This window comes from Typopeltis vanoorti, chromosome 4, assembly GCF_054136105.1.
Source record: "Typopeltis vanoorti isolate ZY-2024b chromosome 4, IOZ_Tvanoo_1.0, whole genome shotgun sequence".
NCBI lineage: Eukaryota > Metazoa > Arthropoda > Arachnida > Uropygi > Thelyphonidae > Typopeltis > Typopeltis vanoorti.
In genome coordinates this window covers 153729952-153753429 of record NC_143552.1, presented here as the reverse complement: position 1 = coordinate 153753429, position 23478 = coordinate 153729952, and the positions used below count along the sequence as shown (strand labels likewise).

Sequence of the window (23478 nt, the reverse complement as noted above, 5' to 3'; positions counted from 1 at the left end):
AATGAAAATTAATATCATTTTTCTCCTTGGGGAAATACAGTCATTCTCAAGTGATATTATGGTTGCTGTAGTCACCTAAAGGAAACCAATAAGATAATCTTGATACAGAAGTCAGTTATATGACATTATATTGTTACAGAAACCTGTTAAAGAAGCAATTATAAATTGATATGATTTGCTAAATAACATAAATGAAAAGCATACATACATTGGCTAATTCAATTTCAAATTTCAAAGCTTTTTCCAGTTCTTTTGATGTTGTTTTTGAATCAGCACCTAACATTACTGCGCTGTCAACCATCAGTTTAAAATATGCTGCCACACTGGAATCATTGAGTCCTTTAATCATGTAAGTCCTATCTGGCATTCCAAGAGAGGTCTGATCTAACTATAATGGTATTATATGAAATATTATGGATATTCAAAATAAAATGATAGCAAATTCAATAGTAAATTTATTCAATTTAAAGGCATTAACATAAAAGCATCATTTTATCTATTGATTTGAACATGGAAATTGTATGTGAATGTGGAATGTATAGTATTATCAACATATATTAACATCACTTACAAGGGAGGTTTGGAAAGTTCTGATAAACACCTATAACAAAAATTAATTAATTTCGTCTACTTATACAGGGTGTTCGGGATAAATTTGACAGTTTCGTAAGGAAAAAGAAAATCTTCTTTGTATCTATTAAATTTAATGAATTGACAAAAAAACATTACAGGCAGAGTTAATTACAATACTATCAACAAGATTTACTCAAAATAACCACCATCAGCATCGATCACAGCTTCAATTCTGCTTCGGAACCTCGAACAAGCTGATGCTACAGTCTCCCTGGGAAGGGCCGCAAAAACTGTTTTAATTTTATCCATTAACTGGGCTTTTGTATTACTGGAAGTGCGATTGGTGTCTTTTTCAACTGCGCCCCATACAAAATAATCCATGGGGTTAAGGTCTGGGGAGTTTGGAAGCCAAACATTTGGACTGGTGAAGTCGTAGAAATTTTCAGACAACCATTTTTGACTTTTCCCAGAGGTGTGGCAAGGGGCCGAATCCTGCTGCCATACATACGGCCTACCATTGGCTACCCTTGTTATCCAGGGCTTGACTACAGTTAGCAACTCCACGAACAAAGCCCAAATTCCAATGCCAGGGTTCTTCAACACCTGTTCCTGCAGATTTGCGAGGAATTCTGCTGTACGAACGCAATCAGATCGTCTGCTAGGGATCTTTCTTCTTGCTACATCCTCGTAGTCACCATTGCAAGTCTCTAGTTCATGCCTGATTGTTTTTACTGTATTCAGGGAGCATTGGGCAGCAGTCGTAATATCCTTATTTTGATGGCGGGCACGAATCATCATGATACAAGTTATTCTCTTCCATGATTCAGGTGGGTTCCAGCTATCCATCCTTTCTGACATCTTGTATATGAATGAAGAAGGGTCCAAACTTTTAAATGAAGAGAAGTGTGTGTTAATACATGTAACTTACGGAAAAATATAATTAATTATAAATATGTCAAATTTATCCCGAACACCCTGTATATTCTAAAAGAAAAGATATTTTTCTGAAAAAACATTTTTATATGAAAAAGACGTTTTTGTTCTAGATGTTTATCAAAACTTTCCAGATCCCCACCCCCATAAATTAAAATTTTAGAATATTTTATTTGTCTGTAAGTGATAGATAAAGGGGACCCAATTAATTTTCTTTTGGGTCAATAATGGAAAAATTACCTTATTGTATTCCTACATTCTTGATAATTGAAAATAATAAAAACATTCAAAAATTATATTATTTTTATTATGATTATCATTAACAAGCTTGAGGACACAAGAGTACACAGAGGATTTAAAATTAGAAGTGATCATTGTTTTGTTTAGAGAATAAAAATTAATTTCATATGGAAAAGTAAAATATGGACAAAAGTTTTAAAAAGAATCCAAGCCGAGCAGCTTTTAGAGTACACTCAAATACTATTAAAAAATAAATAAATAAAAGAAAAAAGAAAGAAAGCATTTGAAAACAAGAAAACCAAATGGACTCAGTGGCAAACTCTGAAGAAAAAAATACTGACTGATTCAGTCATGGAGGCATGTGGTGAAGTTTCATGCAAGAGTAGAAAAATTAATATTCTATGGTGAACTCAGATAGTGAAAGAGGCAGTCATAGAAAAGAATAATACTTTCTTCTTTTCTATGACTTTTCTCTCAGAGCACACACACACACACACACTGACTTACATGACTGAGAGTTTTTCAGTATATAAGTCAGTGTGTGTGTGTGCTCTGAGAGAATACCAAGAAAAATGCAAGAAAGTGAAGTGATGTGTATAAATGTATAATTTATTTTGTGGAACTCGTATTATCAGTCATAAAATGACTGATAAGAAGATGTATCAGGAAAGTTGCAAAATGTTCTGAAAGCTATTGGAGAAGCATAGAAATGGACGATGTAAAATCAGGTGAAAGAATGCTTTCAAAGGAGTTGGAGATGGTAAAGATGACTAAGATATTCTAGATGTCAAGAGTAACTGTTTTGAAAGATTGTTAAATAAAACAAAAAAGTGACAGAATGTGGTAGCTGTTCAAGAAGAATGCAGGCAGGAATACCTATCAATACATGAGGTAGGTGGAAAAACTCATCAAAAACCTGAAATATGGAAAGACAGGCAGCTGGAGTAGCTGATATTTAATCAGAAATGCTCAAATATGGATGTATAATAGTTCTAAAGTTGCTGTAACACACTGTAAGCCCATCATATACTCTTCCAAAAGCCTGGTCAGAGGATGAAGTTTGGGATGACAGAGTAGTTGTTTCATAGTATAATCATCTTTAAAAAGGGATATATAAAACAATTTAAGAATTACAGAGGAATTTCCCTGCTGAATGTTCCAGGTAAGATTTATGCAAGCCTTGAGAAGAGATTAAGAAAAAGAATTGTAGAAGAGAAACTTGGAGAACAAGCTTCGTTCAGGCCAAATAGAGGTTGTCAGGATCAAATTTTCACTTTAAGACAAAGGTTGAGAAAGCATGGGATCTGGAAAAGGTACATGAGGTGCCAAGAGAAAAGCTGTTACAAAATTCTACAATTATATGATGTAAACAGACCAATGCACAGTTTATATTTAAATTGTAAGTCATCAGAAATTAAGAAGGTAGTCTGATGTAAAATCAGGTGAAAGACAAAGGTGTTTGCTATCTCCATTCTTATTCATCATCTATATGAATCACATTATGAAGGAAATTGTTATTAATTCCAATATCAAACTTGGGTATGTTAATTTCAGGTTGTTTAGTTTATGCTGATGATATTATGCTCTTAAATAAATCCAATACCAGTCTGTGGAATTCCTTAACTCAACTGAATAACTGCTCTAACAAATCTGGAAATGAAAATAGGGATTGATAAATATGCTCGCCCATGGCGAGTAGATTTTGCTACGTGGCAAGTAGCTGCAGAGTGGACAAAACAAAATATTTTTTATTTAAGAAAAAAAAAATTCTCCAACCACAATATAGCACTAGTAATCATTTTGTGGAACTCCTATTGACTTATTAGGACATATTTTAAAAGATGAGGGTTTTAGGCAAATACATTTTTTGCATGGCGAGTAGGGTTTGCATTATTTGTCAAGCCTTAGGTATGAACATGGAAAACACCAGCTGCATCCTGAATGGAGAATTTATAGAACAAGTAAAATATTTCAGCTATATATGAACAATTTTTAGCAAAGATGACAAAGTAAATATAGAAATAGGCAACAGAGTAAGCAAAGTTTGTGTGGCAGAGAGTCAAGTGAAGAAATTTATATGAAATAAGAGGGAATTAGTCAAAATATTAAACTAGCTGTATACAAGATAGTGTTCAAACTAATTTTAACTTATGGATCTAATAAATGGGTTAGAAATAAAACAGTTGATCAAAGACTAGAGACTAGATATGAGAGTTCTATGAAAAATTACAGGGATTAAGAGATGGCATCAATGGCTAGAATCATATTAAAAATGAAAATATTAGGAAAGAATTACCTAACATAATTGAGATAAGTTTTACTAGGAATAATTAAGTATATATGCATAATTGTTTTTAAGTAAGAGCGGCTGTAAACGTTGAACGCTACCGATATTATTAGTGTGGGGGGTTTTTCTTGCCTAAACTAAATACGAAATCGTTATTATTAGACCTAGTAACCTGCAGAGAAAAAAAAAAAAAAATGGCGGCGGCATTGTCATTCCATGATTTTAATTTAGATTTCAGTCGTTTCGTTAAGTGTGAGGTCTGTTATATGTATTCCTTCAATTACATAAATGATTTGTGAATGTTTAGTGCGGATGGAAGAAGGGTGTGTACGAAGTGTGATCTGAAGTGTGAAATGAGGCGGAGAGCAAGGATTATGAATGATATTCTGGCTGAAATGTGTGAGGAGATGGGAGTACAGTTTGTTAATGTGTGGAATGAGTTTGAGGGATGAAGTGAGCTGTATGAGAGCAATGGACTGCATTTGAGTGGTTATGGTGTGAGTCGCTTGGAGAGACTGCTGCTGGAAAGTAGAGAAATGAATACAGAGAATGAATCGAGAGGGGAGTGATGTGGAACAGCAGGAGAGTAAGACAGGAGAGATTGAAAGAGTGGAAATGAATGGGAAAGTGAGTGGTATGAGTATAGAAAATGAGAGAATGGGTGTGCAAGAGGAGCAGGGAAACGGGGAGGCTCAGGGTGGACAGGGGTACACAGCGTGAGAAAGGTGGATGCTCCAAGAGGAGGTGAGAGCATTTGTAGGCAGGAAAGTAATGGGATGATCAGGGATCAAGAGGAAACAGATGGAATTACAAAGGGTTCTAAAATGAAGAAGCAGAAAGGTAAACGGCCCCAGTCCAGCATGGAGAGATCACATCGAGTGAGTGGTATCAGTGGAACTAGCTGTAGATCCAGAAATGAGTTGTTGTGTTTGTATACCAATGCTAGAAGTATAACAAACAAGGCGGATGAAATGGTTGCACTAATTGCGTCTGTGCACCCAGAGATTGTCGGAATAAGTGAGACATGGTTAGATGAGGACGACATCCTGACAGGAATAGAGATGGAAAGGTATGATTTGTTTTGGGAGGAGAGAAGGGGTAAAAAGGGAGGGGGAGTGCTGTTGATGATAGAGAAAGAGTTATGTCCATACAAGGTAGAGATGCAAGAGGGAAATAGGGCCAGTGGTTTTGAGGCAGTATGGTGTGAGACAGAGGTGAATAGAATCAAATACTTGGTGGGATGTTGTTATAGACCTGGTAATGTGGATGGTGATGATGGTGAAATGTATAGTCAAATAAGCCAAGCAAATAAGAAAAGGGTGATCATTATGGGTGATTTTAATTATGGCAATATAGACTGGAATGAAGAGATAGCAACTGGAAGTAAAGAAAATGAGTTTCTTGAGTTTTTGAGGGATAACTACCTCAGACAGTATGTAACAGAGGGCACAAGAGGATTAAGGGTCTTGGATTTGGTCATCTCATCGGAGGATGTAATTATCAATGAGGTGTCAAATCATCCACCAGTTGGTGAAAGTGACCATGAGGTGATTACCTGGGTGGTTGCCAGCAGTGCAAGGACACTTGTAAAAAAAGGGTATATGTGGAACTACAAGGGGGGTGATTATGAAGAGCTCAGGAGACAGCTTGCAGGTGCAGCATGGAATGAGGAGTTAGCTGGAAAAGAGATCAATGCAGCTTGGGGTATTTTCAAAAACTACTTAGTAGATGCAATGTCTAAATGTATACCATGGTGAGAAGGTTAAATAAGTTAGGTGTGAGAGGGATGAATAAAGAGATTAAGCATGCAATACAGAGAAAAATGCATTGTGGAGGCAGCATAAGAGAAGTGGAAGTAACCAATTTCATGAGGTCTACAAAGACCAGGCAAGGAGGGTGACTTGGTTGGTGAGAGTAGCTAAAGAGAGGTATGAACAGCAGTTAGCTAATGAAGCCAAAAAGAATCCTAGGGAGTTCTTTCGATATGTAGCCAGCAAAAGAAAAAATGATTATGGAAGGATGACATTGATTGGAGGAAATGGTATAAAGACAGCTGTTGCATAATGTGTGGTGGAGATACTTAATGAGCAGTTCATAAAGATCTTTCAATCTTGTGAATGTGACTTCATGGGGAGATTGAGATCAGTTGATGATGGGGAAGAGAGACTGACTGTAAGTGAGCAAGAGGTGTTTGGGGAGTTGAGTAAACTAGATGTAAATAAGGCTGTGGGACTTGATAATATATCACCACATATTCTGAAGGAATGTGCCAGAGAGTTGACACCTGCCTTGACATATTTTTTTAATACGAGTCTTGCACTTGGTCAAGTCCCTAAAGAGTGGAAGGAGGGCAAGATTGTGCCACTTCATAAAGGAGGTGATCGAACTCAAGCATCAAACTATAGGCCTATCTGTGTGTCAGGTGTTGTGGTTAAGTTGTTGGAGAACCTTGTGAGAACTAGGATCCAGAGTTGGGTTGACAACAATGGTATAATCTTTGACGGACAGCATGGATTTGCTAAAGGGAGGTCATGTTTTAGTAATCTACTTACTTATTACAATAAAGTGACTGCTTCCTTGGACAGAGGAGAAGGATACACAGTAATATACTTAGATTTCGCAAGGCTTTAAATAGAGTACCTCATGATAAGTTGACAGTAAAACTAGAGCAGATGGCGTTGGATATTAGATTAGTGTATTGGATTGGAGACTGGCTATCTGATAGGTATCAACAAGTTGTGTATGGGGGTGCAATATCCAGGAAAAGGAAAGTCACTAGTGGAGTGCCTCAGGGGTCTGTTTTAGGGCCATTACTATTTAACTTGTATATTAATGATATTGGCGAAGATTTGGATGGAGATATTCAGTTGTTTGCAGATGATGCATGGTTGGGACGAACCATAAAGAGTAGTGAAGATGTTGTGGCCTTGCAAGAAGACTTGAATAAATTGAGTAATTGGGCAAGCAAATGGGGATGTGAGTTCAATGTTGCAAAATGTATGTTTTAAAATTTGGAAAACAAAGATGGGACGCAGAATTTATGCTTGGTGAGAATATATTGTTGGAAGTAGAGGAAATAAGAGATCTGAGGGTGATAGTGGATAAGGATCTAAAATTTAGGGGACACATTGCCAAAATTGTGAAGACAACACAAAGACTTCTGGGAATGATGCGGAGGACACTGACGTGTAGAAGTAGGGCGATTCTTGTTCTATTGTATAAGGCTTTTATTATGCCACACATGGACTATTGTGCCCAGATTTGGTCACCTGGTTTTCAGAAGGATAAAGAGATATTGGAAAGGGTCCAAAGGCGACTGACTAAGGTAGTTTCTGACCTCTGGAATGTCGAGTATGAGGAAAGATTGAAAAGATGTAATTTGCAGTCTAGTGGAGAGAAGGAAGAGGGGAGATATGATAGAGACCTACAAGTTGGTAAAGGGTTGTTATAGGATCAATGGTGGAGAAGTTCTACAGAGAATAGTGGGAGATTAGGGGAAAACCAGAGGTCATCCCTGGAAACTGTATAAAGAGGGTATGAGTAGGGGAGTGAGAGGCAGATTTTTTTTGTGCAGAGTTGTGAGTGATTGGAATGCCTTGCCTGAGAGTGTGGTGTCTGCAAGGAGTTTGAATGTGTTTAAGACATGGTATGATGAGATATGTGTGAGATAAAAGGACCTCCTAGATGAGTCTTTGACTCCATGAGGTCTTGTTTAATAATAATGATGATAATAATAATAATAATAATAATAATAATAATAATAATAATAATTAGCATTCTGGAATGTGTGAGCAGAGCCTAATACCAGATTGTATGGTCACTTAAATAGATTGGGAGAAGAAAGTTTAGCAAAACAAATATTTGTTTGCAGAGTGGCAGGAAAAAACCCAGAGAAAGACCAAAATCTAGGTGAATTGATAAAGGGAATCACCTTAGAAGAATTTAAATTTAAGATCTGACAATAATGGGTCCTGACAGATAAGAGATTAATCTGGAAGAAAATTGTCAATAGGAAGTTAGTAATAATGTCAATTTATTATGTTGTACTGTCATAGCATCTTGTACAGTCTTTTCAGAAATGTTATGATGATAACAAACCTCTACAAATTAACAGACTAATACAGGAGGCCTCACTCAAGCAACATATTTATCATACCAAACTTTAAACTCATTTATATGCCTAAAATTCACAACACATTCCAGGCAATGTATTCTGTCTATTTTATCTTCTTTCACTCATTATAGACCTTTCTTTTAGCAAATTTCTCTTTAAGTCAAAGGTTGATGTAGAATTGATGTAGAAGAATATAAGATTGATGTAGAAGAAAAAGATACAGTCAATTCTTTTACACATTTCCTAAAAATAAATGGTGTATATTATCCATTCTTCCCATCTTAATAACATCTAGCCTACTCAACAGTTCATACACCTCTTGTTCATTCGCTTCTAGTCCCTCCCCTCCTCAGCATTTTGCCTTCCTTCTAGATGTTGCATAACTTCATTCACACCAGTAATATATTTACACTAACAAATTGTTATTAAATAATTCCACTACATCCTTTGCCACATCACTTTGCTGTCATTACCATTTACCAATATCATCCTTCCATGTAATTTTTCTTCTTCTTACTTGCTACTGAGGTAGAATTCTCTTATTTTCTTTGGTTTAACTGGCCAATCTCTTCTTATATATATATTGCATTTTTCTTTCCTTGCCATGCTCACATTTCTGGCCTGCATTTTATGCTCATATTATATGGACATCTGGATAAAGTTCAAAGATTTGCTATATGCTTTTACTCATATAATACTTATCACACCTCTCCTTGAACTCATTCACTAATAAAGCACTCTTTATGGCCTCTAGCAATCCCTTCCACTCACTCTCCCAGCAAAAATTGTCCTTGCTTCCTTACTAACCATAATCTTATTACAGTTGTCATAGACTTAACCCGCTGTTTTTTTTAACTTATCACATATTGAAAAATTTCTTCTACATCAATCTTATAAAACCTCTTTGGTAATTTATATGTTTCTATCATGTACCCTGTTTTCTGTCTATAAAATAAACGTTGTCAATTTAATGTAGCAAAATATAAGGTTATGCACTTCAAAATGGTAAGATTACACACTTTGTATCATAATGATCATGCTGGACTACAGGAAATTGATGAGGCTAGGGATGTGGGGATGGTGGTGGATAGATATTTTAAATTCAGAGCACATATTGCAAAAACTGGAAAAATAAGCTCAATGGGTTGCTTAAATCTTGAAGAATACATTGACAAGTAAAGATCAAGTGGTTATTATCCCTCTTCATAAGGCTATGATATGGTTTCATCTTGACAGAAAGTGCACAGAAATGATCATCTGGGATTCAGGAGGTAGTGGTTCAGAAGCAATTAACCAAGCTAGTGGCAGCAATTAACCCAGCTGTGAAATGCTCCATATGAGGATAGGTTTAAGTTGTGTTAGTTACAAAATTTAGTTAACAGGCAGAAATGAAGAGACATGATAAAAACTTGTAAATTATTATTATTGTTATTATTTAGACCTCTGTGGAGTCAAAAGAATCATTGTGGGAGGTCCTTCCTAGGAAACACAAAGTCTATCATACCACTCCTTGAACTCATTGACCATTCTTGCTCTCACCATTCTATGGTTCATTCTATGCAAAGAAACCACTCCTCACCCTCTTGCTCACAGCTTCCTTTTGTAACTTCCAGCGATGCCCTTTGTCATCGCTCCTTCCCCCCCCCGTTGCACCAAGTGAAAGAACTCCCCAGTGTCAACCTTTTAGCTACCTCTCAACAATTTAAAAGTCTCAATCATATCACCTTTCCTTCTTCTTCTTCTTCTATCTACCAAACTCTGCAGTCCACATTCCCTCAGCCGATCCTTATAACTACATTGTATAGTCCTGAAACCATCTTTGTTATCTGCCTCTATACCCTTTCCACAGTTAATTTATCCCCTTCAAATCCTGGGGACCAAATTTGAGAACAGTAGTCTAAGTGTGGTCTGATCAGGATCTTATACAATGGAATGATAACTCTTTTATCTCTGCAGGTCATTGTCCTTCTCAGTATTGCAGCAATCCTCTGAGTTACCTTCACCACCTTTGCAATATGTTCCCTAAATTTTGGTTTTCTATCAATCATTAATTGCAAATCTCTTTTCTCCCCTATTTATTCCAGTACAGCTCCTCCAATCGAGTATGCAGCCTCTCCCATTCATTTGCCTATCTGTCTAATTTATTCAAATCCTCTTGCAGGGCTGCCATATCTGCACTTTTACTAATAACCCTTCCCAGCAAACAACTGAATATTCCACTGCAATCCAATATCATTGATATAAAGGTTAAACAATACAGGTCTCAGTACTGAGCACTGTGTGTCCCACTTGTAACTTTCTGCCTCCTTGATATTGCCCCACCATACACAACTCTCTGATATCTATCAGACAGCCAATCCCCATCCAATTCACTAACCTGACATTAAAATCCATGTGATGCAACTTAAATATCAGTTTATCATGTGGCACCCTGTTAAATGACTGTAAAATAAAAAAAAAAAAAAATGGCTGAATATGCCTTTCCTTCATCGACTGCTGTTGTCACTTTATTATAAAAGTCAGTTAAGATCACTAAAACAAGAGCACCCTTCACAAATCCATGTTGACTTTCACAGATAATATTACCCTCATCTGCCCAATGTTGTATACAGTCCCTAACTAATTTCTCCAAGATCTTAACAACTACCGATGACACACAAACTGGCCTATAATTAGACACTTCCAGTCTGCTACTGCCCTTATGCAATGCCACTTTATATGGGATAGGAGGAAAAGTGCCCAGGGCACTTTTCCCATATCCAGACTTTCATTGAAAAGTCAGGACAAAGGAGCTGTCAATTCTTTAGCATTCTCTCAAAACCCGTGGTGAAATACCATCGCGTACCACAGCTTTACTGACATCCAGAGTACACAGTATTTGGAACACACTCTCCTCTTACCTTGAACTTGCCCTAGCCCTCTGGTATTAAAACTCACTTCTCCAGGATGAAATACTCCAAAGTGTTCATTGAACAACTCCACTATGTCTTCTGAATCAGACACTATATTCCTTTTTCATTTTACACACATCATGTTGTGTTATAAATAATTATTTTAATTTCCCGATGTTTCGACCTTCATATTAAGGTCATCATCTGGAGTACATATATATATATATATACAGAGTCAAGCTAAATTACATTTCACATAGCATGCTTAATAAAATAAAAGTAAAAAAAATATTACAATAAATAAATTAAATAAAATTAAAAAATAACTAGATTATTCATAAGGTATATTCTGGTAATTGGACCACATTTTTTTTATTAAGCTAAAGCACAAGAAAGAAATAAAACCCAACAAGTTTCGTAAGTCGTTAGACTTACATCTTCAGGAGTAAAAGGTAACTGAAAGTTAAAACAACAAAAAAAGAGAAATTAATAGTTCATACTATACAGTTGTAGCCATCTGACTGTTCATAAAATTAAAAAATCAGAATGCAGATTCAAAGCAGTGCTAAGTTTAAACAATGTTGGATGATGCCACTTTCTGTTGTTCATGATCATAATGTCCGAGGTCTGACTGAGGTATATTTTTTATCAAAGCTGACCAAACTTGATGTAGAATTAAGCCTTGGTTTTTATTGCATTGTGTTGGAATTCTAAGCATGTTTGCAGCTTCTTTAAATCTCCTTATGTAACAGTTTTTTTCTATATAAGACATGTTTATTTACTGCCAGAGTACATTGTGGACAGTGGAAGTGGTATGGAAAGCTAGACCTGATTTGTGTTCTCTTCTGTTTTATGTAGGACAGACAGGAATATCTGGGGGAAATATGCATGAATGAACACCAAAAGGATGTACATTCATGCGTATTTCCCCAGATCTTCCTGTCTGTCCTACATAGCAGATGCCGCAAGAACAATAAATTTTATAAACACCTGGTTTTTTTAAAGGATGATGTGGAGGTTTTGGGGGATATGGAAATCTTGAAATTTTTCCCAGCGGCAGAAAGGATACTTTGATGTTATGTTTGTTTAGTAATTTAGCCATCTTGTCTGTAACATTCCTGATATATGGAAGCGTGATGGTATTTTTGAAATCTTGTTTCTGTGAGATGCTTGTAGATGTGTGGAGGATTTTTTTGATAGTCTTAGGTTCATAACCATTTTTTTTGAGGATCTGTGTTAAATATTCCAATTCTTCATTTCTCTGGTTTTCTGTGCTGGAAATATTATAAGCTCTGTCCCTCAGGGTTTTTATTAGACCTATTTTTTGTGAAGGATGGTGATGTGAGGCCGCATTAAGAAATCTTCCTGTGTTGGTGGGTTTTCTATATATTGAGAAAGAAAGTTTATTATCTTTTTCATTGACTTCTAATAGGATGTCAAGAAAAGGAAGTTTTCTAAGTTCTTCTTGTTCTAAAGTAAATTTTATATTCTTATGTAAATTATTCAGGTAATCTTTGAAAGCAATGAGTTCATCTGTTGTTCCTGGCCTAATGATGAAAATATCATATAATAAATTTAGTTTAATCTTTTATCCAAGTGTGAGCAAACATAGTCTAACCAAGTCTAAACTTTCGATGAAAATATTGTCTACATAGCGTAGCCAAATTTTTGGTTTGTTATGATAATTCATTAAAGCATTATTTTCAAAATTTTCCATAAATAGGTTAGCTAAAGCCAGGGAGAGGGAAGAGCCCATAGCTAATCCTTTTTGTTCCCAAAATTTGTCTTGATACATGAAAAAAGTATTATTTATACAATGTTTATAAAGATCTACGATGTCCGGAGGAAAGAGGTCTTCAAGGAGATTCACAGTTTCGTTTCTTGGAACATTTGTAAATAGGCTGATAACGTCCAAACTTGCTAAGATGTCTGAAGGTCCAATGTAAATATCTTTTACTGTCTCAATAAAATGTGCACTGTTCTTGATGAAAGAAGATGTTTTTCCTGTGAGGTAAAATCATGTTAGTGAGATGTTTTGCTAAATTAGAGGTCGGAGAGTCTCTTCCATCCGCTATCGGTCTTAAGGAAATACCTATCTTATATATTTTTGGTACACCATAAATTCTTGGAACTAATGGGTGTTTTGATTGTAGAGTTCTTTTAAGTTCTTCAGCCCAATTAGGCATGTTTTTAATTAAATCATTGGTTTTATTGTGAGCATGCCATGTGGGATCTCTGTCTAAAGGTCTATAGGTATTAGAATCTTCAAGAAGAGTTTTCATTTTATTGTTATAATCTTCCGAGTTCAAAACTACTGTTGAATTCCCTTTCTCTGCTTTGATTATAACGATATTTTTGTCTGATTTTAGTTCTTTGAAGAATGTGTATTCCATGTAAAGAAGATTCCTTTGAGGTAATTTGCTTTGCGATAGTAATGCTGTGGTGCTCTGTATGCAGATGAGATCTGATGTATCACCAGGTAAATTTCTTATTCCTTTTTCTATTTGAGTGATTATGTCAATTTTTGGTAGGAAACATGCCGTTAAGGCAAAGTTGAAACCTTTCATGAGTAGATTTTTTTCAGTTCTTGATAGGACTCTTGAAGAAAGGTTAATAACTACTTTAGAATAATCTAGGTATTTTCTTTGTTTTTGTTTTTCATGAAGAAGTAAGTTAAATTTTTTGATTAAAGTATGCTTTTTCCAATCAAAAATCTGCAGCTTTGTTATATGTGATGGTGTCTATGTTGTTCCACAGGTTGGACGGAAGAGATGTAGCTAACTCATTATGTAGAGAAAATGTATCTTGGCTAATTTGTGCTAATTCTGATCTAGTGGCTGAAATCCTTTCTCTCAGAATCGCTAGTTCCATTCTTTGGTAAATTCTGTTAGCTTTATTTGTATGGAATGCACACTTGATTTGGATGAACTTAGGTACGATTTCGTTATCTCTACATCAGATTAAGAATATAAGATGGTTGATGAAATTCAGATGTTTATTACAGAAATGAAAAACAAAAACAAAAAAAACACCTAGATTATTCCAAAGTAGGTATTAACCTTTCTTCAAGAGTCCTATCAAGAACTGAAAAAAATCTACATATCTTCATTTGGACGTTTCGGATATCGTGATCAGTTTAGATGTTGTTTCTTTATTTACAAATGTTCCTTTATTTGACAGCATTGAATTATTGCAACAGGAATTTCCTTCAGACATTGTAAAAATATTTGATTTTGTAATACATTCTGGTTATTTTCCCTTTAAAAATAAGTTGTATCGACAAATTGAAGAAACAGCAATGGGCAATCCTCTTTCTCCTGCTATCTCCAACTTCTTTATGGAACATTTTGAACAACGAATCTTTGACATTTCTCCCAGACCTACTCATTGGTTCAGATATGTCGATGACATTTTTGCTATATGGAATGGCTCTTCTGATGAACTTCAACAGTTTCTCACTAAGTTAAATGCACTTCATCCAAGGATCCAGTTTACCCTAGAAGTAGAATCAAATAAGCAGTTAGCCTTTTTAGATCTTCTAATTCTTTGCCAACCAGATGATAACCTACATTTCTCAGTCTATAGAAAGAAGACTCATACAGGCCATTATATCCATGCTGAATCTCATCACCATCCCAGTCAAAAGTCAGGAACTATTAAAACACTGGTTCATCGTGCCATGCCCACTCCTTTTGTTCTTTAGACGATCTATTACAGAAAGAACTGCAATATATTACTTATTTCTTTCTATCTAATGGATATAAGAATTCCTTCATCAAAAGAGCTTCAAATACAGAAGAAATAATGCGCATTCCTATCCCTTATGTACAAGCCATTAGTGATCGTATAGCTAAAGTTTTAAAACCATTGAATATTTTTGTTGCCTTCCGACCATTCAGAAAAATCTCCACCTTTCTCACTTCTCCTAAGGACAAGCTTCCACATCTTAATTATCCGGGTGTTTACCAGATTCCTTGCTCTTGTGGATTATCTTTTTTCGGACAAACAGGAAGATCTGCCTCTATTCGGCGAGAAGATCACCAGTCTTATATTCAATACCTTGAACCTGAATAGTCTGGACTTGCAGAACATGCCATCATCACTAGACATAGAGTTCATTGGAAAAAGACAAGCTTCCTTCACAAACGGCTTTATAAAGAAACATGTGAAACTTTACTTCACTTGCCTAACTTAAACAGATCTGATGGTTTTTTTTTGTTTTTTTTTTGTTAGGAAATTTATTGACCGTTTTACTTATCTTACACTAGCTTCTTAAGTGGCGCTTTTTGGAATTGTCAGTTATTGTTTAATTTGAGCTTAAAATGTACTGAAGATGCCTGTGACACACAGGCCAAAATTATATTATTAAATAATCTTTTTACTTGAGTTTTTTGGTTATTAATTTTGTATTTATATGTCTGCTCACATTTTGCCATTATTAAAATCATACACAACTCTCTGATACCTATCAGACATCCAATCCTGAATCCAGCTGACCAATCTGACATCAAGACCCATGTGCTACAACTTGAATATCAGCTTATCATGTGGCACCTGTCAAATGCCTTTGCTACATCTAGGAAAATGGCAGTATATGCCTTTCCTTCATCTAATGCTCTTGTAACTTTATCATATTGCTAGCATATTGCTAAAACAAGAGCGCACCTTAACAAATCCATGTTGACTCTCACTGATAACATTATCCTCATCTGCCCAATGCTGTATATGGTCCCTCACTGCTTTCTCCAAGATCTTACTAACTACTGATGACACACAAACTGGCCTATAATTAGACACTTCCAATCTGTTACCGCCCTTATGCAATGGCACTATCTTACCTTCCCTCCATTCCATGGGCACCTTTCCTGCAGCCAGACTTTCATTGAAAAGCCAGATCAAGGGCACTGTCAGTTCCTTAGCACATTCTCACAAACCACGTGGTGAAATACCGTCCAGTCCCACAGCTTTACTAACATGCAGAGTACTCAGTATGTGGAACACACTCTCCTCCTACACCTCTAAATCTCGAACCGCTCTATCCCTCTAGTATTCAAATTGACTCCTCCAGGATAAAATACCCCAATAAAGTGTTCATTGAACAATTCCACTATGTCCTCTGCATCAGTCACTCTATTCACATTTTTATCCCACAATGTCTTTCTTCCACAGTCATTTCTCCTCCTACTGGCCACATAGCTAAAACATTCCCTAGGATTTTCTTTGGATCTAGGGACCAATCTTTTCTCATATTCCAGTTTTGCTTTCCTTACCATACTTGTCACTCTTCTGGCCTGTGTCTTATATTCTTCACGCATCTTCTCTTCACCTGTCTCCTTATATCTCTTCCATAGCCTCTTTTTCGCATGTAGCTCCTGTTTAATATTGTTTGTCATCCACTTTACTCCAAATTGTGTCCTCTTCTTCGCTTGTGGAATACAGCTTACCATTGCTGCTAACAAATATTCCTTCACAATTTCCCAAGCACCAATGATATCCCAGCCTTCCAATTCCTCCCTCCACGAAACTTCCCCAAGTTGACGTGTAAGACTATTATAATCACCTGCTTTAAATTCCACATACGTTCCCATCTCTTTGATACTCCTGCATATCTATCCATTTTCCAAGTCAAAATATATATGGTCACTCTCTCCAACTGGTGGGAGTGATGTCATCTCAGTTATTATCAGCTCTTCGGATGCTATAACCAAATCCAAACCTGTTGAACCTCTTGTTCCCTCTATTACATGTTGCCTAAGACATTTGTCCCTCAAGAATTCTAGAAATTTCATTCCCTTATTGCTACATGCATCTTCCTTTCCCCAATCTATATTGCTGTAGTTAAAATCTCCCATAACAATCGTTCTTCTTGCACTTGCCATGCTCAACTGTCTAAACATTTCCTGGTCCCCACCCTCTGTACTCCTTGGTCTGTAGCAACACCCCCACTAAATATCCTATCTTGCCCAACTTCACCTCACACCATATGCTTTCAAAATCATTAGTGTCACAGCCTTCGAAAAAGCCTCCACTCTTAGGACATCACTTATCATAAGCAGTACTCCACCACCACGCTTTCCCTTCTTATCCTACCGAAAAATGGTGTACCCAGCAACTTCTATTCCTGTTATTATATCCTCTTCTGTCAACCATGTCTCTGTGATCCCAATAATCTCTGGCCAAGCTGATGCTATCATTGCCATCAATTCCTCTCCCTTATTCCGAATACTCCTGGCATTGGTATAAAGCATAAAAATGCCATTGTTTCTATACCCAGCATTATCCCCTCTAGACTTCGCTGGGCTCAGTGTTACCTGATGTCATTCCCCTTCTCCCAAGTACTCACTGGGAGAAGGGGGATGTACATGAACGGTATAAAGCGCAGGCCAGAAGGATAATGAGTGTTGGAAGAAAAGCATAAAACGATTATGAAAGAACATTGGCCATGCAGGCTAAAAAGAATCCCAAACAGTTTTTTCGATATGTTGCAAGCAAAAGAAAAAATGTATATGGCAGAATGATTTTAGAGAATGCCGATGGTAGGGAGGTAACCGAATCAGTTGATAAAGTGGAATTACTTAGCGAGCACTTTGCAAGAGTATATCATCCAGGTGGTGACATTGCAGGAATGAATGAACCAATAGCTTTTAAGGGAAATGTGATGAATGAAGTGGAGGTGAATAGTCTATTACAAAACCTCAATGTCAATACATCTGTCGAATTGGATGGTATACCAGCTTGTGTCATATGTGAAGTGGCTAAAGAATTGTCAGTGGCCTTGACCATTTTGTTTAATTTGAGTCTCGGGTCTGGGTTAATCCCGAGGGGGTGGAAAGAGGGGAAAATAGTTCTACTGCATAAAGGAGGTTCCAAGACTGATGTTGTAAATTACTGACTGATCAGCATATCAGGAATCGTTGTCAAGGTCTTGGAGAAAATAGCCAAGAGGAAAATACAGGATTGGATAGATGAAAATGGGATACTGTATGGAGGACAGCATTGTTTTATGAAGGGTAGATCATGCCTCAGTAACTTGCTCACATTTTATAACGCAGTGACAGCTGAACTGGACAAGGGTAATGGGTTTACAGTGATTCTACTGGACCTTGCTAAGGCCTTTGACAGGATACCACATGGAATTCTAATCAGTAAACTGCAGCATATGGGGATGGATATAGGGTTGGTGAGATGAATAGGATGGTGGTTGATGGAGAGATATCAGAGAGTGGTTTATTCAGGAGTAGAGTATAAAAGACAGCCTGTGACTAGTGGTGTGCTGCAGGGTTCTGTTCTTGGACCACTACTGTTAATTTTGTTCATTAACAATATAGGAAAGGATCTGAGAGAAAGTGTTCATTTGTTTGCTGATGATGCAAAGTTGTGTAGGCAATAGTGAGTGCACAGGATGTCAAAATTTTGCAGGATGATTTGGATAGTTCGGGAGACTGGGCTAAGGAGAATGGATGTCAATTTAATGTGGCAAAGTGTAAGGTTATGCATTTTGGGGTGAAAAGATTAGCAGCAGTATATCACATTGGTGGAACCATACTCCAGGAGATTGATGAGGCCAGGGATTTGGGATTGTTGGTGGATAGGGAATTGAAGTTTAGGGGACACATTGCAAAAGTGGCTAAATCAGCCTCATCAAATCACATGGGTGCTGAAAAATACTTTAACAAGCAGAGACAAACAGGTTATTGTTCCTCTGTATTCAGCCTTGATAAGACCCTATCTAGACTACTGTGACCAGATTTGGGTGCCAGGGTTTCTTCTTCATGGGGAGGAGGTGGAGAGGAGCCAGAGACGAGTGATCAAGATGATAGCAGGTCTATGGAATGAACGTTATGAGAACAGGTTGAAGATGTGTGGGTTGCAGAAATTGGTTGATAGGCGGAAAAGGGGTGATATGATTGAGACATTCGAATTACTGAAAGGTTTCTATAAGATTAATTCAGAAGAAATTTTTGAGAATAGGACTGGTGGTGGGAGGACTCAGGGCCATACATGGAAGCTGGGCAAGAGTGTGGTTAGCAAAGGTGTTAGAGCTAGGTTCTTTACTTGGAAAGTAGTGAATGAATGGAATAGGCTGCCAGAGTCTGTTGTGGGTGCTATGACTGTGAATGAGTTCAAGGCGAGGTATGATAGATACTGTGTGAATGTCAAATAGTTGTTCTTGACATGATGTTAGGGCCTCCCTCGATGAGTCCATCAACTCCTTCGAGTTGTCCATAATAATAATAATAATAATAAATTGAACCATAGGGTAATCAAGGATCCTAAATGTAATATAACAATTGTCCAAGGATCCACTCCCTCCTCTAAATTTAATTAAATATAATAACTATGACAAAGCTGGTCTTTCTGATCATGCCCTGAACACTTTACATAGAATTGACTGGAAAAGCACCTGTTGTTTGCATCACACTAAAACATGGTATGAACGTCAATTTAAGAAGGCCTGTGAGATTCTTATCAATCACCCTAATCTTAACAATAATGATGGTCTAAAAATCCCAAGCATATGGAAAGCACATATTCTACCCCCCACTTAACCTTTCTCCCTAAGAGTTAATTATAAATAGAACCATAGGTAATCAAGAATCCTAATTCTAATATAACAATCGTCATGTTAAATTAGGACATCACTTTTACTGTAACAAAACTATCTTTTCTGATGTTGTCTTAAATAGAATATAGCTTTGATATAGTTCATTTATTTTATTTCATTTATTTATTATAATTAAAAAAAATATATACTTTATTTTCACTAGAGGTCAGGCCAATAGAATAACCATTGATCAAATCATTGTCTCCTCAGCATACTATGTGAAATGTAATTTAGCTTGTCTCTGTATATAAATGTGTGTACTCCTTCATACCGTAATACGAAGGTCGAAACATTGAGAAATTAAAATAATTATTTATAACATGGTTGTAGAGTCCATAATTTGTGTAAAATTAATGCTGATCACTGTGTAACACTAAAGGAAAGGAGTCACTCTGTTCCCATTTTTTCCCCCAATGTCATTCTTTCACAATCATTTCTCCTCCTACTGGCCACATAGCTAAAAAATTCCCTAGGATTTTTATTATTATTATTATCACGGGCAATTCCAAGGAGTCGATAGACTCATCGAGGGAGGCCCTAATATCATGTCAAGAAAAACTATTCAACATTCACACAGTATCTATCATACCTTGCCTTGAACTCATTCACAATCATGGTACCCACAACAGATTCTGGCAGCTTATTCCACTCATTTACCACTCTCCAAGTAAAAAACCTAGCTCTAATACCCTTGCTAACCATACTCTTGCACAGTTTCCAGATGGCCCCCTAGTCCTCCCACCACCAGTCCTGTTCTCAAAAATATCCTCTGAATTAATCTTATAGAAACTCTTCAGTAATTTGAATGTCTCAATCACCCCTTTTCTCGCCTATCAACCAATTTCTGCAACCCACAAATCTTCAACCTGTTTCTCATAAGGTTCATTCCATAGACCTGCTATCATCTTGGTCACTCAACTCTGGGCACAGTAGTCAAGAGGAGGTCATATCAAGGCTCGATACAGAGGAACAATAACTTGCTTGTCTCTGCTCGTCAAAGTATTCTTCAATAACCAAGTGATTTGATGAGCTGATTTAGCCACTTTTACAATGTGCCCCCTAAACTTTGACTCCCTATCCACCAACACTCCCAAATCCCTGGCCTCATAAATCTTCTGGAGTACAGATCCACCAATGTGGTATACTGCTGCTAGTCTTTTCACCCCAAAATGCATAACATGGTTGTAGAGTCCACGGGATTTTCTTTGGATCTTAGTGCCAATCTCTTTTCATATTCCAGTTTCACCTTCCTTACCATACTAGTCACTCTCCTGGCCTGAGTCTTATATTCTTCATGCATCTGTTCTTCACCCCTCTCCTTATATCTCTTCCACAACCTCTTTTTTACCTGCAGTTCCTGTTTGATATTGCTTGTCATCCACTTTACACCAAATTGTGTCCTCTTCTTCACTTTTGAAATACAGCTTACTATTGCTGCTAACAAATATTCCATAGCAATTTCCCAAGCACTAGTGATATCCCAGCCTTCCAATTCTGCCCTCCGTAAAATTGCCCCGAATTGATATCTAAGACTACTATAATCACCTGCCTTATAATTTCACATATGTTCCCTTTTCTTTGATACTCCTGCATGTCTAAGTCAAAACCACTTGGTCACTCACTCCATCTGGGGGGGGGGGGATATGTCATCTCAGTTATTATCAACCCTTCTGATGCTATGATCAAATCCAAAACTCTTGAACCCTTTGTTCTTTCTATTATATGTTGCTTAAGACATTTGTCCCTCAAGAAGTCTAGAAATTCCATTCCCTTATTACTACATGCATTTTCCTCTTCCCAACTTATACTGCTGTAGTCAAAATCTCCCATAATAATCATTCTTCTTCTTCTTGCACTTGCCAAGCTGAACTGCCTAAACATCTGCTGCTCCCCATCCTCTGTGCTCCTTGGCTTATAGCAACACCTCACTAAATATTCTGTCTTTCCTACCTCTTCCTCACACCTTTCAAAACCATTAGTGTCGCTATAATAAATTTAGTTTAATCCTTTATCCAAGTGTGTGCAAACAAAGTTTATGCCTGAAATATCTTCAGGACTGCGGTAAAGTGGTACAACACCGCTTTGTTTGCACACACTTGGATAATATTATGGGAGATACTGAGATAGGAGTGTTGGTAATTTGCTCCACCTTTGCAAGGAGTTGCCCGGTGTTGTACCACTTTACCCCAGTCCTGAAGATACTTCCAGGCGCAAACGTTGTTTGCACACACTTGGATAAAGGATTAAACTAAATTTATTATAGTTTGACCAAGTGAAAAATAAACTTTCAACATTAGTGTCACTGTCTTCCCGCTCTTAGATTACATAAGTCATCACTTATCATAAGTAGTACTCCACCACCGCGTTTTCCCTTCCTATTCTGCCGAAAAATGGCGTATCCTGCTATTTCTATTCCTGTTATTATATCATCTTTCAGCAACCACATCCCAGAGATCCCAATAATCTTTGGCCAGGCTGATGATATCAGCACCACCAATTCATCTCCTTTATTCCAGATACTCTTGGCATAAAAATACTCTTGGTATAAAGCATAAAAATGTCACTGCTCCTATACCTACATTATCCCCTCCAGACTCCACTGGACACAGCATTAACTGATGTCATCCCCCTTCCTCCAAGCACCCATTTCCACAAGAGACCACCCTTTCTACCATCCAAATTAATAAAGGAATTCTATAAGATTGACACAAATGAAATTTTTCAATACATTATGAGTAGGCATGTATTGAAAAATGTATATCCTCATATCCTTACTAACAAACTCTTACACAACTTCCAGGGGTAATCCCAAGTGGAATGGATTGCCAGAGGTAGTTGTGAGTACCCACCCCAATGGCGAATGAGTGTAAGGAGAGTCTCTGATAATGAGACTTTTGACTCTGTGGAGACACCTTTATAATAAGAAAATATGATATAATATATTATAATATAATATAATATAACATATATATATATATATTTCTGCTCACATATATATTTCTTACATGAGAACCAGGATATTTTTCACTGGTAGATAGGCAAGTTATCTTCATAAACACAATTTAATCAGCCATTCTGAAGATAAAATGTAAGCTCTGGTGAGAATTACTTCTAATTCATATTGTAATTAATTCATACATTACAGTGTATGGTAATTAAAACTAGTCTGAAATAAAACGTGGGCTTAGGTAGTCATTCATCTATTATATCTTATGCGCTCTTTTTTAATTACATCCCTTTTTACTTTCTGGTAAGGAAAGTTGAGAGACATAGTGTGAGGGAAAGCTTAACATGCAACTAATGTATTATAAGAAAAGTGAAGAAAATAAGTAATGGTGTATTTATGGAATGAAGTAGTGATGCTATTTCCTTAAATAATACTTTTGATATATTGTTTATCTTACAGATAAGCATAGGTGTTGACAGTTATTCATGACTGTTTTTTTAATGATATTAATAACACTAAATGAACCATTTTATAAAACGATGTTTTATTAACCGCTTATATTTTGCTGAATTTCAAATCAGCATCATCAGAGCACAACACAGCATGTATACATGACAATGAGTAAGTGAAACGATACAATTGTAATGGACCAAAGATCTCAAGTCCTATTTTGGCACACACTAATGTTGAAAAGAGAAAAAAAAAATACAGCTATGTGGGAGTTGCTTTTAAGATAACAGTCTACCAAATTTTTGGCAAATTAATGCAACTGTATTAGATAAAAGAAAACTAATGTGCTATTTAAAAGTCGTTACAGATCCAAAAGATTATTTTTTGAGTCAGCCATGTCTTTGAGGAATTCTCCTAACCTGAACAAATATGGTTGCA

General features: G+C 36.6%; 1 protein-coding gene across 4 annotated transcripts in view; it reads right to left on the bottom strand.

Annotated features, from left to right (window-relative positions):
* Positions 1-23478, bottom strand: part of Nep2 (M13 family metallopeptidase neprilysin 2) — a 355508-nt gene that overhangs the window by 188058 nt on the left and 143972 nt on the right. For all 4 annotated transcript variants that reach the window (XM_090391525.1, XM_090391528.1, XM_090391526.1 and 1 more), the window contains exon 7: positions 209-388. In XM_090391525.1, the coding sequence (XP_090247651.1) occupies positions 209-388 (180 nt within the window). The remainder of the gene's footprint in view (positions 1-208; positions 389-23478) is intronic.